General features: G+C 39.3%; 1 protein-coding gene across 9 annotated transcripts in view; it reads right to left on the bottom strand.

The window, feature by feature from the left end:
- LOC107855191 (BEACH domain-containing protein B) overlaps positions 1–15481 on the bottom strand; it is a 64583-nt gene that overhangs the window by 4376 nt on the left and 44726 nt on the right. For 6 of the 9 annotated variants that reach the window (XM_047411036.1, XM_047411040.1, XM_047411039.1 and 3 more), the window contains 8 exons: positions 14964–15413; positions 14824–14870; positions 14643–14736; positions 14249–14455; positions 3335–3460; positions 2875–3246; positions 2566–2797; positions 1012–1122 (listed from right to left, as the gene is read on the bottom strand). In XM_047411036.1, the coding sequence (XP_047266992.1) occupies positions 1012–1122; positions 2566–2797; positions 2875–3246; positions 3335–3460; positions 14249–14455; positions 14643–14736; positions 14824–14870; positions 14964–15413 (1639 nt within the window). Of the gene's footprint in view, positions 1–1011; positions 1123–2565; positions 2798–2874; positions 3247–3334; positions 3461–14248; positions 14456–14642; positions 14737–14823; positions 14871–14963; positions 15414–15481 lie in introns of those variants that run through there. The other 3 variants (XM_047411041.1, XM_016700181.2, XM_016700185.2) reach the window with 3 other exon arrangements.

Below are 15481 nucleotides of genomic sequence, written 5' to 3'. Positions count from 1 at the left end.
ATTCCTAACTGATTCACTGCACAATAAGCAAATACGGATTGTAGTATAAGTATATAACTACTGTTATCAGGTATTATGAAAGCTTTGCCTTCTTAAATAGAAGTCCTTGCTCCATCCCAAAACATTTAATTTCACTTTTCAGAAAGCTCATGAGTTTCCTCCCACTGTGGATCAATATAACTAACATACATGAGGGGTGGAGGCCAACATTAGATGGTTTGTTGCATTGTGGGAAAAAAACATTTAAGTGGGAAATCATGAAGCTTGGCAAAGATGATAAAATACAACAAAAACTCCCACAAAATGGGATCTGGGAAAGCTAACTGTATGCAGTCCATACCACTATCAGAGGTGAGATACAAAAGTTGTTTCCAATAGACCCCCGACTCAAGACAAAAACAGACCAGAAAAGAAATAATAAAGGAACGAGAAACAATAGGAAGCAACACACCCAAAAATAAAATAAACAAGACTATCACCAAGTAATACGACAAATGATAACACTCTGAAACTATACTAGCACTATGGCTACTAGCACGGATAACAAAACAATGTCCTCCTACCTACTAGCAAGGACGCACTCCTTCCTTCTATCCTTCTACCCAAATTCACATCCTCCACACCTATCTAGGGTCATGTCCACGATAAGCTGAAGTTGCTCCATGTCATGTCGAATCACCTCCCTCCAATATTTATTCCGTCTACTACTACCTCGCTTGAATCCATCCTTAGTCAACCTCTCCCACATCCGCACAGGGGCATCCGTGCACCTTCTCATCACGTGTCCGAACCATCTCAACCTCACTTTCCGCATCTTGGCTTCCACCGAAGCCACTCTCACCTTATCTCGAACAACCTCAATTCTAATCCTATCTTTCCTAGTAAACCCACACATCCATCATAACATTCTCATCTCTGTTACCTTCATCTTCCGGATGTGAGAGTTCTTGACTTGTCAACACTCCACCCTATAAAACATCACCGATCTAACCACCACTATATAGAACTTGCCTTTGAGTTTAGGAGGCACCTTCTCGACACACAAGATTCCAATAGCCAACCTCCATTGCATCCACCCTGCCCCAATACGGTGAGCGACATCCTCATCAATCTCTCCATTCCCTGAATCATAGACCCAAGAAAATGTGTCAATAAAGCTTCGGAAATAGCTTTTCAGTTGTTTTCCGCAGTTCTCCCAAAACTCAAAATAATTTTCAACTATTGAATGAGAAGCCCCTACTTTCCCATTGTGCTTTTCTCTATGAAACAAAAAACAGAAAAAGCGAAGCAAGAGTACCAGGAATCTGGAGTGTGAGAAATATATGAGAAGAACATTATTGAATAGTGTATCCACATTATCACACTGAGACCCTATTTATAGACTACATTACAATCCTTTTTCAGGTAGGATTCTATATACTATTCATGTTTCTACTCATATTCTAATAAGAAGTACCAAGCAATACCTGCACCACCATAATTATTTATTTAACATTTTTTGACAGTCCGACCGGCTATGTTGTATGGAGCGGAGTCTTGGCCAGTTCAGAACTCCCACATTCAAAAGTTGAAGGTGGCGGAGACGAGGATGTAGTGATGGATGTGTGGCCTTACCAGGAGAGATAGGGTTAGGAATGAGATTATTCGGGAGAAGGTGGGAGTGGCTTCGATGGAGGACAAGATGCGAGAAGTGAGGTTATGTTGATTCGGGCACGTGATGAGGAGGAGCTCGGATGCTCCAGTACGGAAGGGTGAGAGGCTGGCTATGGATGGTTTTAGGAAGGGTAGAGATAGGCCGAGGAAATATTGGATGGAGGTGATAGGCATGATATGGAGCAGTTACAGCTTACGAAGAACATGACCCTTGATAGGAAGGTGTGAAGGATGCAGATTAGGATGAGGATTAGGGGGTAGGAGCGTGACTGTAACAGTAGGGAAGAGTTCTTTGTTTGTGTCTGGAGTTTCTGTTCGTGGTGTTTGAGTGATGTCTATGATTTCGGATAGATAGTTTATAGTATTGTCTTGGGGTTGTATTGTTTCCTGTATTAGCTAGCAGTATTAGTTTATTTTGCATATTGTATTAGTTTATATGCTTTAATGTTTTTATGTTTGTTATACTGTTATCTGTCCTGAGTCGGGGTCTATCGGAAACAGTCTCTCCACTTCACTTGAGGTAGTGGTATGGTCTGCACACACTTTACCCTCCCCGGACCCCACTAGGTAGGAATACACTGGATATGTTGTTGTTGTTGTTGCTGCTTTGCACCAATATTTAACAGAAAGATACTAAGAGCCACACAATAGACAAGAGGCCTGCTATTCGGAAACAATTTTAAATGGACAACAAGATATATACTTTACATCCTTGAACAATGAAAGGTTACTCTGAAGCGCGCAAGTCAGTTTAATGTCGATGCTTTCAGTTCCATAAATTTAATTACTATCCCATCACAAGAATCATCTAGATTCAGCCTTCATTTTTCCATATTATCAATAAAGTGCGTAGATTCGTTAAGATAGAAGCTCCAACCATAACCTGCCACATTTTTCAGTCATGAAAATTACCTGAGATGCAGCTCACAACATCTTTATGTTGTCTAACGCTCTGTACCATTCTTCCATCAGTCAGTGATATAACCTGAAAGCTGTTTTCGCAAGTACCACATGTTATCAAAAAGTTTTCAGATGGAGTTGACAATGTTCCAAAGCATTGTGCTCCAAGCTCAATATTTTCAGCCAGAGGACTCCCAATTTTCCGAGGAGGAAGGATATCAGAACCAATCCCGAAAAAAGGATCCTGCAAGAAAGTTAAAAATGACAATGAATCTTACTAGCTAATCATAATGCTCGACTTGTTATTGCTCTAAAAATTACCTGTGAGCTAGAGAAGGTGAAGTTCCCACCGGACTGCAACTGAGTGGTCACCCATGTCTTAACAGACATGCTGAGGCCCTGGTTCACAAGGACAATGTTTGAGTCCAGCACATTGACATACAGAGTAGCTGACGGACAACTGCTTGTGCATGAAGCCATTGATGTTAGGTTAATAGAACCAGGAGCAAATCGCAGAGGATGAGCAATTGGAATCGGAGGTCCTCTTCTAGGATGTTTCTTCCGGAAAAGTTGAATTGGAGTTTGACCAAAGTTGGCAATTTGATCTTCTATGGCCGACCTCTGCAATACATCATCCATGGTATCCAGATCCACAGCACCTTCATATGTCAAATAATAAAAGATATTTGCTGCCTGTATGACAATATATTCAAACTTCAGTGAAATGCAAAACCTGCAACTGGTTCAAGAATTATTTGAAGTCAAAGCTAACTCCCTATACCTCAACTGCTGGCTTTCCCCGCTGCTTGTAACCAAATACCAAATCAATCCAGTGATGGAGATTTGAGCTCACATATTCACTTTCAAGGGCCTCTCTGTTCTTACTAATAAATTCCTCAGGACAACCCTGTACATGCATTTGGAAATTAGCTCTCTAACCATTGTATTACAGGAATCACAACTTCGGACGATAGCATCAAGTGGCAAGGAAATAATCAAGGAGAATTCTCTGTCAGATCAGCCTATAAAGAATTCAATCTTTTCAACAATCTGACTGGGCGTTGGCCTTGGAAGATGATATGGAAAGTCATATTCCCTATAACGTATCTTGTTTTCCTTGAGTACTAGCTCGAGGAATGCACTCACACAGGACAATCTTTGCAAGACAGGTCATCATCCATGTTCCAGTTGTTTTTTATGTGGGGAGAAAGCCGAGAAAATTAACCATCAGTTTTTGCACTTTGAACTGGCTGAACAATTATGGAGGATGTTCCTCAACTTCGGGGGGATTCTATGGACTATGCCAAGTAATATATTTGATGTGCTAGCATGCTGGAACAGAGAAGGCAGTAACGCAATTCAGAAAATGAGATGGAAGATTATTCCAGCTTGCATTTGGTGGACAGTTTGGGAAGAGAAACCAAAACTGCTTTGGAGATAAGCCGACCATTTCTAGAAGATTAAGATAAAGTGCTTACGGTTGTTCCATTTTTGATGTAAAGGAATAGGTTTCGAAGATCATTGAACAATCTTTGATGTCTTAGAATCCTTGTGAGATGACATAGGATCAGATGCTCTATACTTTTGTAATATGTAATTAAGGGGTACTACACAGTTTATATAAATATACAAATATGTTACCTTCTCAACAACAACAACATACCAAGTGAAATCCCACAAGTGAGGTCTGGGGAGGGTAAAGTGTACCCAAACCTTACCACTACCTTGGGAAGGCAGAGAGGCTGTTTCCGAAAGACCCTCGGCTCAAGTGTAGCAAATCCAAGTACAAAGAAGAAGGAATATGTTACCCTCTCAAAAAAAAAAGACGGAAAAAGAAACAAAACTTCAGCGCAAAGGTTACATCCTCAAAAACAAACACTAAGAGGGTGCCCACTTATATACAAGTGAAAAAAGAGCCAATCAATTTGCACCAGGAGGGAACTGGGAAATTCCAACAACGTAGTTTATTATAGACAAGAAACTATTTGGATTTCTGAATTATGAAAGTCTCTACATAGTTCTTGCAAAATAAAGGGTCGAGGAGAATCAAAAGACATAAAGGTATTCTCCATCCCATCGAGTTGGAGCTTTCCAAAAGATGTAAACTTGTCCGCCACATTATTTGTCTCCCGGCAGAGACGTGGTGGATCTCTAAGCAAATTAATTCTTATAAAGTTCTTTTAATAACCTAAATACCCTCAGATTTTTTTTAAATGTCTGAAAACAGACATGTTGAAGTCCCTCTTCTAATATATAGAAATATATATATTCCAAAACAAGACAAAATCCAGTTGGTCAAATTTTTAGAAAAATTATACACTTTAGGGTGTGGTGGGGTGTGGGTGAAATATATTCTGCAAATTATTTTTTCTATTTTTTTTCCATCTTTGATTGATGACCCTGAATAGGAAGTTGTGGAGGAGGCGAATTAGGGTAGAAGGCTAGTCTGAGTTAGGATGTTGTATGTTTTGGTGTGTACTTGGAGTATCTTGCTTTTGATACTATTGAATATGTTAATTTCCATTGTATCTTATTCTATTACTATTCCTCATCTTATCTTAGATTTCTTTATTTTGAGTCGGGGGTCTATCAAAAACAGCCTCTCTATCTCACATTTGAGGTAGTGGTATGGACAGCATACGCTTACCCACCCCAGACCCCACTTGGTGGGAGTATACTGGGTATGTTGTTGTTGTTGATGTCTATACCATACACATCTTTCATTTTGCACAAAAATTCTAAGTGAATAAGCATTTGCATTTTAGTCTATGCACTACCCATTTTGTGGGAATATATTGGGTATGTTGTTGTTGTTGCTGTATTTTAGTCTAGGCACTACAACAGCCTTGTTTTTTAAGACATCTACAATGCTTTTCACATACTCAAAGAAGGCATGCCAATACAATGTTCCACTAAAACTCTTTTGCATGTCTTATCTATCATACTAGAAGTGTTATCTCTTAAAGCGATGCGAAGCGAGGGATTATTGCCTTATAGGTGAAGTTATGCACTTGGAACGGGAGCCTTGGAGTAACTAGTAAAGTTGCTGTCACGCATTGTTTTGGACAGCAAAAGGCGACAAGACTTTGCCTCGCCACACGGCGAGCGAGCGGCGAGGCACTCGCCTTTTTGAAGTGCGACCAAAAAATTAAAATATTTAATTGCAAATATAAATAATCAAAATCTCAATAGCAATAACATATTAGCAAATATTTCAACTCAAAAACTAAATATAGATAGTAGATACTAAACGTCTAGAACTTGAATGACTCAACGATCAATAATACAAGCAATACTAAAACTCTAAAAGTTTATTTTTCTTCAAGATTTTCATAATCTTCAAGTCCAACAATTACATAAAGTAATTGTATTAATTATTATATTGTACAACTAAAGTACTAAACTTGAAAGATTTTTAAAACTTTGTCAAAGAAGAAATCGGAATCAGACTGATTGATGTGGCACTGTGAGGAAAAAAAATCAGAGGAAGGAGAAGTAAAAAAACAGAGTGATAAAACATGAAAGAAGAAATCAGAAGATGAAATCTGAAGAGAAAATCAGAAGAAGAAAGTGGAAGAAGAAATTAGAAAAAAAAAAAAAAAGGAGTTACATACTCTCTGTCACAACAGTCGTCAAAGTAGCAACAGTGGCTGGAGTCGCAGACACTTGACTTAGGGCTAAATTGAACCAGAGAAGTCCAAACGAAAAAGCACAGAAAAGCTCCAAAGTCTTTAGAGGCTTTAAGGAACAACTCGAAAGCTAATGAAGAAAGAAAATGAAATGCAACAACAGAGTAACTAAAAACACATAATATAATGGGAAAACAGTAGCTTTGGTCCTTGTGTTATTGCATAACTCCAGCTTCGGTCCTTGTGATATTCGGTGAAGCACATCCACCCTTTAATTAAACAATGAGAGTTTTTGGTCCCATCACTAATGGAACTTAAAGAAACAAACTGTCAGAGTGTCAGTTAAGTGCTAAGAAGAGAAATTCGGATATTTAAAAATCTCAGCTTGATTGTACTCAATGCCGCCTTTCCTATATATTGGTTAGTAATAGGTTAGTCATTAGTCATTTATTAATATCGTGTGGCAACAAAATAAATAGGGAACCATGAGGTCTCTGGTTTAAATCCTAGAAGAGAAAAAAAACACTAGGTGATTTCTTCCTATTTGTTCTAGCCTTGTTGGACAAAGTGACATGGTACTGTGGCTGGAGGGACGTGTGAAGTATCCCGTGAAATTAGTTGAGACGCGCACAAGCTGGCCCGAACACCATGATTGTCCAAAAAAAAAAAATCTATTAGCACTCAAATTCTCTCCAATTACAACCAACATTTCTTAAAGTTGCTTCTTAATCTTTCACTATAGGCTTTTATTTGAGCTCATCTATTTGATTTCTTGATGGGAAAAAACAGAGTGATAGTACAAGGGAAGAAGAGCAAACTCTATATCAAGATGGCTGAAGCCTCCAAATGAAATGTGGTGAACATGTGAAACTTAATTTTGTTTCAATTTACACCCAGAAGAAAACAAACAAATTATAAAGACGAAAGAAGATGTGCAATTAAGTAGAATTACTATTATCCGCTCCTACGTTTGGATGATTCTGTGTGTTCTTGGAAGAGCTTTCTAATACAAGAGGTGCTAAAGAAAAGCACTGCCATCAACCACACACACAAAAACCTAACCTTCATTGAATCCAGAGGGAAAGGAGGAAAACGGTTTCTTTACGAGTGGACAATGTAAATTAAAATGTTAGAATTAGGTTTTCTTTTGTGAGCATTTTGTTGCTGAAAGTTGTACCTATAATATCCAAATTGCCTCTCTTAGTAGCAAATGGTCCGTTCTTTTCTTTTGGATGAGTTAGTGATTGGACCAAAATTTACCATATTACTCAATTGAAGATTAATTGTGCTTAGTTGAATATACACTACCATTTAAAAAAAAAAAAAAACAGAAGTGCTTAGTTGAATATACACTACCATTTTAAAAAAACAAAAAAAATAGAAGTGCTAAGGACTAAAACTGAATGTGTTTGTGGAGGATAAACAGATTCTAGATGCAGTCAAATGAAGTGGTGGATTCAAGGAGAAAGCAAGGAGTACCAGGTGTGCTCTGCAAACTTGATCTTGAGAAGGCATACAATCATGTGAATTGGAAATTTTTAGATTTTACCATGCCTCAAATGCAATTTGGGGAAAGTGGAGGAAATGGATCTACTTTTGCATTTCTTCGGTGAGATCTTCAGTGTTGGTGAATGATAACCCATGTGGATTTCTTGGAAGCTCGAGGGGTTTGAGACAAGTGGATCCTCTATAACCGATGATGTTCATTTTAGCTATGGAAGCTTTGGGCAGGATGATCGATAAAGCTGTTTCAGGGGGCTACTTGAAGGGTTTCAATGCGGCGTATGGGGGTGAAGGGACAATATAGTGTCTCACTGGTTGCTCGCGGATGATACCTTGGTCTTTGTGATGCAGTTGATACCCAACTAGATTATTTAGGCCAAATTCTCACTTTGTTTCAGGCGGTGTCAGGACTTAAAATCAACTTGAAGAAGAGTGAGATATTTCCTGTTGGGGAGGTGAATGACGTTGGATCACTTGCTCGAGTTTTGAACTGTAGGGTTGGGGCTCTTCCGACTACATATCTTGGAGTTCCTTTAGGTGCTTCAAACAAGGATCTCACTGTGTGGAATCCGGTTATTCAAAGGGTCGAGAAGAGACTAGCAGGGTGGCCCAAAAGATATTTGTCCAAGGGTGAGAAGGAAGTGCTTATCAAGAGCACACTCTCTAGCATTCCCACTTACTACTTGTCTTTGCTTCTTGCTCCAACTACGGTCATTGAAAAGTTGGAACAGATTCAGAGAAATTTCCTTTGAGATGTGGCGGACGGGGCAAAGCAGTTTCTTTTAGTGTTGGAAGGTTGTCACATCTCTTAAAGAATGGAGAAGAGTGGGTGTTAAAGATTTGAAAGTCTTTAATAAAGCTTTATAGGGCAAATGGATGTGGAGGTTCAGAGTGGAGGTACAAGCTTTATAGAGGGAGTGATAGGTGATAAATATGGGATTAGGGACACGGGATGGAGAACTAGAGATACTGTTTTGCCTTTCGGGTGTGGCCTTTGGAGAAATATCATGAAGGGATGTGATTCTTTCGTGGAAAATATCTCTTTCGAGGTTGGTGATGGGAGGAGAGTATTTTTTGGGTGTGGGGAAATAATTTTGAAAGACGAAGTCCAGAGTTTGTACAGAATATCTTGCCAAAAAGACTTGACTATTCAACAAATTAGGAGGTCACAAGGTGGAGACACTTTTTGGGATTTAAGTTTAGAAAGGATTTTCAAGATTGGAAAATGAGCGAGTTTCAAAGATTGATAAACCTTCTTCACAAGCAAGTCAATTTGACGGATAATCTCGATAGGTGGCGGTGGATCTTGGAAGTAACGGAGTGTTCTCTGTGAAGTCTTTTATGAGAAACTTTTGGTTAGGGAGGAGGTTGAGTTTCCATGTAATGCAATATGGGTTCAAAATATGCCAAGAAATGTGTGTTTTTTCACTTGGCTAGACACCAGAGGGGTGATTTTGACGACTGAAAATCTTAGAAAGCGGAAGGTTGTCTACCTTAGTTGGTTGTACATGTGCAAGGAGACGAGCGAGCATGTGGATCACCTCCTTCTACATTGCAGGCTTACCATGCGATTATGGTGGGATATGTTTAGATGGTTTCACACTCCTTGGGTAATGCCAAGAACTGTGAAAGATTTGATGCCGACTTGGAAGAGCGGGAGAAGGCGGAGAAGACGAAGGGCATGGAACATGGTTCCAATAGCGTTAACGTGGGTAGTTTGGACAGAGAGAAATAGAAGAGCTTATGAAGGTGTAGAGTCGAAGTTCTTGCATTTGAGTAGTAGTCTCCGCTCTCTTATTTTCTGTTGGTGTAAACAGAAAGTTCCTTCTTACTTGGAGGATTGGGTGGATTTTGTAGAGCTTTATATTTTGTAGAGTTTTTATCTTTTAGTAACCTATGTATACGACCGAGTTGGCCATGTTTATGAATGAAAATACTTTTACTAGATCCAAAAAAAGGACTTAAACTAGAATTAAGGCAATAACATAAGAAATAAAAAAGCTATATTCCCTAAAAATAACAATTTGAACAAAAGAAATGAAATAACTAGTGTTAAGTTGGATAATATGAAGTATAACCACATCAATCAACTGAGGTACCATCTGAAATTTCTAATTTAGATGAATAGATGTAATTTCATGTTTTCTGAAGCTAGTTCTCCTTTGCTGAGATATTAATTTCTTGTTCCTAGTAAACAACAATTCATTCGTAAAGGTTTTTATAAATTTATGTAAGTAGTAGTTTACCAACTGTATTTGTTTTTGTCGTATAGTGTGCCCTCTTAAAGGCAGAGCAATGGATGATGAGGTGCGGACCTTAGCACTTTAGTGTTTAGCCTAAACTGCTACTTGAGCAATATAAACCGGTTGAATTGAACCATGGGAAATTCATGTATAAGTGTACCAACAACTCAACATATCAATTCATGGTTTTTGCATTATTCCTTTCAGGACACTTTAGTGTTTAGCCTAAACCGCTACTTGAGCAATATAAACGGGTTGAATTGAACCATGGGAAATTCATGTATAAGTGTACCAACAACTCAACATATCAATTCATGGTTTTTGCATTATTCATTTCAGGACCTATTGTTTCTTTTTTTTCTTTCCTCTAAAGTAAAAGACAAAAAATGAGAATAGCCAAAAGTAGCTCCTTTTCATTAAAAAACTATAATTTTCTGCAGAACAGTTGAGGTAACTTTCAAATTAGCGAGGAGCACCTGACATCGTTATTTGATGACTAAGGAAAGAACAGAAGAAACTGAACCTTTTTCCAACCCAGCCATACTTCTTAGATTTGCAAGGATCATGTCGATTAGTAAATCCAACTTATTAGAAATACCTCAGACCCAACTGATAAGTCGTTAGTTTGACGACTTGCTAGCACCTTTTAAGCCTAAATTATCATGCTTTTCCATTGATTTGATGGTACTCACTTATTTAATGCCCATTAATGTAGATAAAAGTAAAAAGAGAAGACTGGGCAAGTTATTCAAGTCATCAAGAGGCCAAATGTGAAGGAAATGAGTCATCCGCTTTGCATCCGCTTCACATCTGCTTTGGCGCTGCTAGCCATCTGCTCTCTGTCTGCTCTTCATCCGCTTTGGATCCGCTCAAGCAGATCAAGAATAAGGTGGCAGTTTTGTAATTTTCATCAAATGTAGACTGGAGTTTAAAAAGGGTCTTTTAGCTCATTTTTCAAGACCTATTTTTCATCTCTTAGCAAGATAGCCTCCCTTTTAGCTCTTAGCTTCTCTCTTCTCTTTTAGCATCTATCTTTTCATCTTTTGAGAAATTTGCACTAAACTTGAATGAAAAATACATAGTAGTGATTTTCCTTTGAAGAATTGTTGAAACCCCAAGTGTGGAATTACAACAACAACAACAACAACAACAACAAACCCAGTGTATTCCCACCTGGTGGGGTCTGGGGGGTAGGATGTACGCAGTCCATACCTCTACCTCTGAAGAAGTAGAAAGGCTGTTTTCGATAGACCCCCGGCTCGAGACACGCGGTACCACACAAACACATAGTAAAGCACAGCACAAGGTTACAAGATTACATAACATAAATACGGCACCCATAAGTAATATAAAACAGAGGAAAGCACACAGCTTCATAATAAAACATGGGACACGGACTCCTAACAGGAATAAACCCCCACCAAGTAGTTCCCTATACTAGCGACTCAGACTGGCCCTAGTCCACTGCCCTGATTCGCGTCCTCCAGACCTTCCTATCTAGGGTCATGTCCTCGGTGAGCTGTAACTGCTCCATGGATGAAGTGAATGATAACTTTGGTATATTCTTATCCCTTTTATCTATGAGTAGCTAATTTCCACTCTTGGGGTTATGCTTGCTTAGGTAGTGGTAATGCATGGGTTTTAGCTAATTATTTTTCTAACTAGTTAATTGTGATCGGTGTTGCATTTATTTTATGAATTAATTGAGAGTTGGGGGTTGCAAACTCCAACCACCCTAGAACCCATGTCATTCTTGAAAGAGAGGACTTGGGTGACGAATAAATGCAACCAATAACTTGATTCATTTCATTTAATGACATCTCTTAGACATAAGGATGTCAATTGAGGCAATAGATGTGGAAAATTGTTACACTTGTGAGGTGTTCGAAAGAACCCATTTGTGAAATTTGGTGTTGTAATTGAAAGATTGACATCAATACATTGACATCTAGCCTACCCATGACTTTTAGCTAAAAGTTGAATAAATGGCCAAATACCCATGCATGATCCCACACCTATAATTGCAAACCCAAAGGCTTATCTCAATTGAATTCACTCTTAGCATTCTTCAACGTCAAGCTAGTGCACTAAAATTGAATTAGTTGTCATTTATAAACACATTCAAACTAAATCCCCCTATTTTACATTTATGCTTGCTTTATTCACACTACGGGTCATCTTTTAGTAGACTATTAATACTCTTGAGTTTTGAATTCCATGCTTTCACTCCTTGTGGATTCGACCCCAACCTAAGTTGGGTTATTATATTGACAACGATCGCTTACACCCATTCAAGAGTGTAATTTGAGCGTTATCAGCAACATCGGGTATACAAGGCAGCAGAAAGGTTTACGAAAGTCCTAACTACTCCACTCACTATTTTAAGATTTTGAGTTGGATATTATCAGAGGAACTCTTTTGGTTAACCTTGCTCTCTTACCTATCAATTCAATTGTTAGTCCATGCGTGAACAACAGCACTAGTTATACATGCAGGAGTGTCTTTGCGATATCAACTATCTTACATCGGGTATATAGGCGCATCCAACAACAACAACAACAAACCCAGTATATTCCCACAAAGTAGGGTCTGGGGAGGGTAAGATATACGCAGACCATACCGCTAACTCCGAAGAAGTAGAGAGACTGTTTCCGATAGACCCCCGGCTCGAGATACAGAACAGTAACAAGGGGATGAATGACACAACAGAAAATCCGTGATAAGAAATAATGTCACTAGAAAATAGAGAAAATACGACATACGATAAATAAGGGCAACACGAAAGAGAGAAAATAAGAAGTATGCAAAAAATACGAAGGACACCTACCTAGTTGTAACATACTCGCACATACCAAAGACACCTAAGAATACTAAGATTCCTAAGATTACTAGCCCGGCAACACAAGGTCTCACCTAACCGCTTGCTACACCCCACACACTCACACTAGCCTTCTACCTTTATTCACGACCTCCACACCTTCCTATCTAGGGTCATGTCCTCAGTAAGCTGAAGCTGCTCCATATCGTGTCTAATCAGCTCCCTCCAGTATTTCTTCGGCCTACCTCTAATCCTCCTGAAGCCATCCAAAGCTAGCCTCTCGCACCTACGAACTGGGGCATCCACGCCCCTCCTCATCACATGCCCAAACCATCTCAGCCTTCCTTCCCTCATCTTGTCCTCCACTGAAGCCACTCCCACCTTCTCTCGAATAACTTCATTTCTAACTCTGTCCCCTCTAGTAAACCCACACATCCAACGCAACATCCTCATTTCTGCCGCCTTCAATTTTTGGATATGGGAGTGCCTGACTAGACAACACTCCAATCCATACAACATGGCCGGGCGGACTGCCCCTCTACAGAATTTGCCTTTAAGCTTAAAAGGCACCTTCTTATCACACAACACTCTCAAAGCGAGCCTCCACTTCATCCAACCTGCTCCAATACGCATAGAAACATCCTCATCAATCTCCCCGTTCCCCTGAATCGGAGACCCAAGATACTTAAAACCATCCCTCTTACAAACCTCCTGGGCCCAACCTCACCACCACTTCTTCCTCCAGCCTCAAGTCACTAAACTTGCATTCCAAATACTCCGTCTTGGACCTACTCAACCTGAACCCCTTAGATTCGAGGGTTTGCCTCCAAACCTCCAATTTGTCATTCACACCCCTCCTCGTCTCATCAATCAGCACTACATCATCCGCAAATAACATACACCAAGGCACCTCACCTTGAATACTCCACGCCAACATGTCCATCACCAACGTAAATAAGAAGGGACTAAGGGTCGAACCCTGATGCAACCCTGTCTCGACCGAAAAATGCTCAGTCTCTCCTCCCGCCGTCCGCACCCGGGTCTTCCAACCATCGTACATGTCCTTAATAGCTCGGATGTAAGCCACCGGGACTCCCCTCACTAATACGTTGGTTGCTCAAATTTGAAGATTCAAATCCTTTTCAAAATTGGCCTTTAACGCATTTGAATCTTCAAATGAAGTCATAAGTTATTATAACACAGATGATTTATATAGCATGTTTATGTGCCCCATCAGATACCAAGCTCTGCCAATATGCAGGGATTGGAATAACTTAGACGACTTTATTTGAAGATTTATCTAGCATGTTTATGTGGCCTACCTGTGTTAGGCTAGATTCCATTTATAGGTATAAAGAACCTTTTATGTTTTGCTCCTGATTCCCTTTCTTAGGTCCTTTTTTCATATTTTCCTACTCAAGTGGGATATCAAACACACATCATATAGCGATGAAGAAGATCTTAAAGTAACACTTTCAGTTTAATAAGCAGTAAGACCATACCTTAGCCCATGGAGGTAGGCAAATATCACCTATTGGTTCTGCATCTTGTTTGACACCAAAATGATATGAGTTTGAGTTGATCAGAAATTCTGGCATGTAAAAGAATTCAGGAATCAACTCTTTCACATCACTTGTATTAGAAAGGCAATTCCGATATGTTCCTCCAATGCTATGAAAAAGTCGGTCAGCATGATCGAATTTGCCACCCTAAAATTGAGAAAACAAAGAAGACAACAACTTTATTAATCGTTAAAAACATTGGTCTAGGTAGAAGGCACAACATCACACACAGTTAATCTCAACCCTGCCAGCTAGACAAATCACTACAGAATTAGACGAATTCAACTATAACTACTGAAACCAGTGGTCAATAGTATGAGCAATCTCCAAGTACCTGAAGATTACGGTGGAGGGCTGTAAAAGGTTCCAATCTCAAGAGGTAAAACAGCACAATTCCCATGCTCGAGTAATGAGAACCATAATAGAAACTGTTGAAAACAAGAATGGGTGCACATCATGTAACTATCAAAGGTAAAGTTTTGGAGGACATACCAAAATGTAAATTCAAATAATACCTGGGAATATCAGGGTCACAGAAGTTGCAATATCTATCCTCAAAGACCTGCACAGCCCACAGGTTAACTCAGATTGCATCACAAATAGAGAGCGCTATACACTATATGTGAAATTAGTCAACAAATAAGTATTGACTAACCTCGAACCTTTTAGCATCCAGTGCACCAACTGGTTTTGATAGATCCCTAAAGGTAGAAGATTTGTTAAAATCAAGAGTCTCCGAGGAATAATCAGCCAGAACCCAAGGGAACACGGGATACTGGGTCAAATCATTGTAAGATCTCCCAGCTAGAGTGTTCAGAACCATCAAATACTCAAAGTTAGTTATCTCCCTCCTCTTCCAGCGTTCTCTAGCATTTTCTGCCATCTCCAATGCCACACGTCTGTCCACAAAAGAAATAACACCACCCTTGTCCCTGTAACCCTTGGGAACCATACTTTCGTTTCTGTTTAGAACTATTAAGCTTCCGACGTCTTTGGCCTCCTTTTGCGAAGAGAAGTTAAAAAATACAGGAGCAGTGGAATCACTGAAGAAAATTTCAATCGCTGTATATCTTAGCAAATATCTAGTCAAATGGACAGCCTTTACCTACAATGAGAAATGTTAGAGAAGATAAAACTTTAAAGAATATGAGACTGAATCAAACAGAAAAGCTT

Source organism: Capsicum annuum, chromosome 4 (assembly GCF_002878395.1).
Source record: "Capsicum annuum cultivar UCD-10X-F1 chromosome 4, UCD10Xv1.1, whole genome shotgun sequence".
Classification (NCBI taxonomy): domain Eukaryota; kingdom Viridiplantae; phylum Streptophyta; class Magnoliopsida; order Solanales; family Solanaceae; genus Capsicum; species Capsicum annuum.
This window is presented reverse-complemented; position numbering and strand designations above follow the sequence as displayed.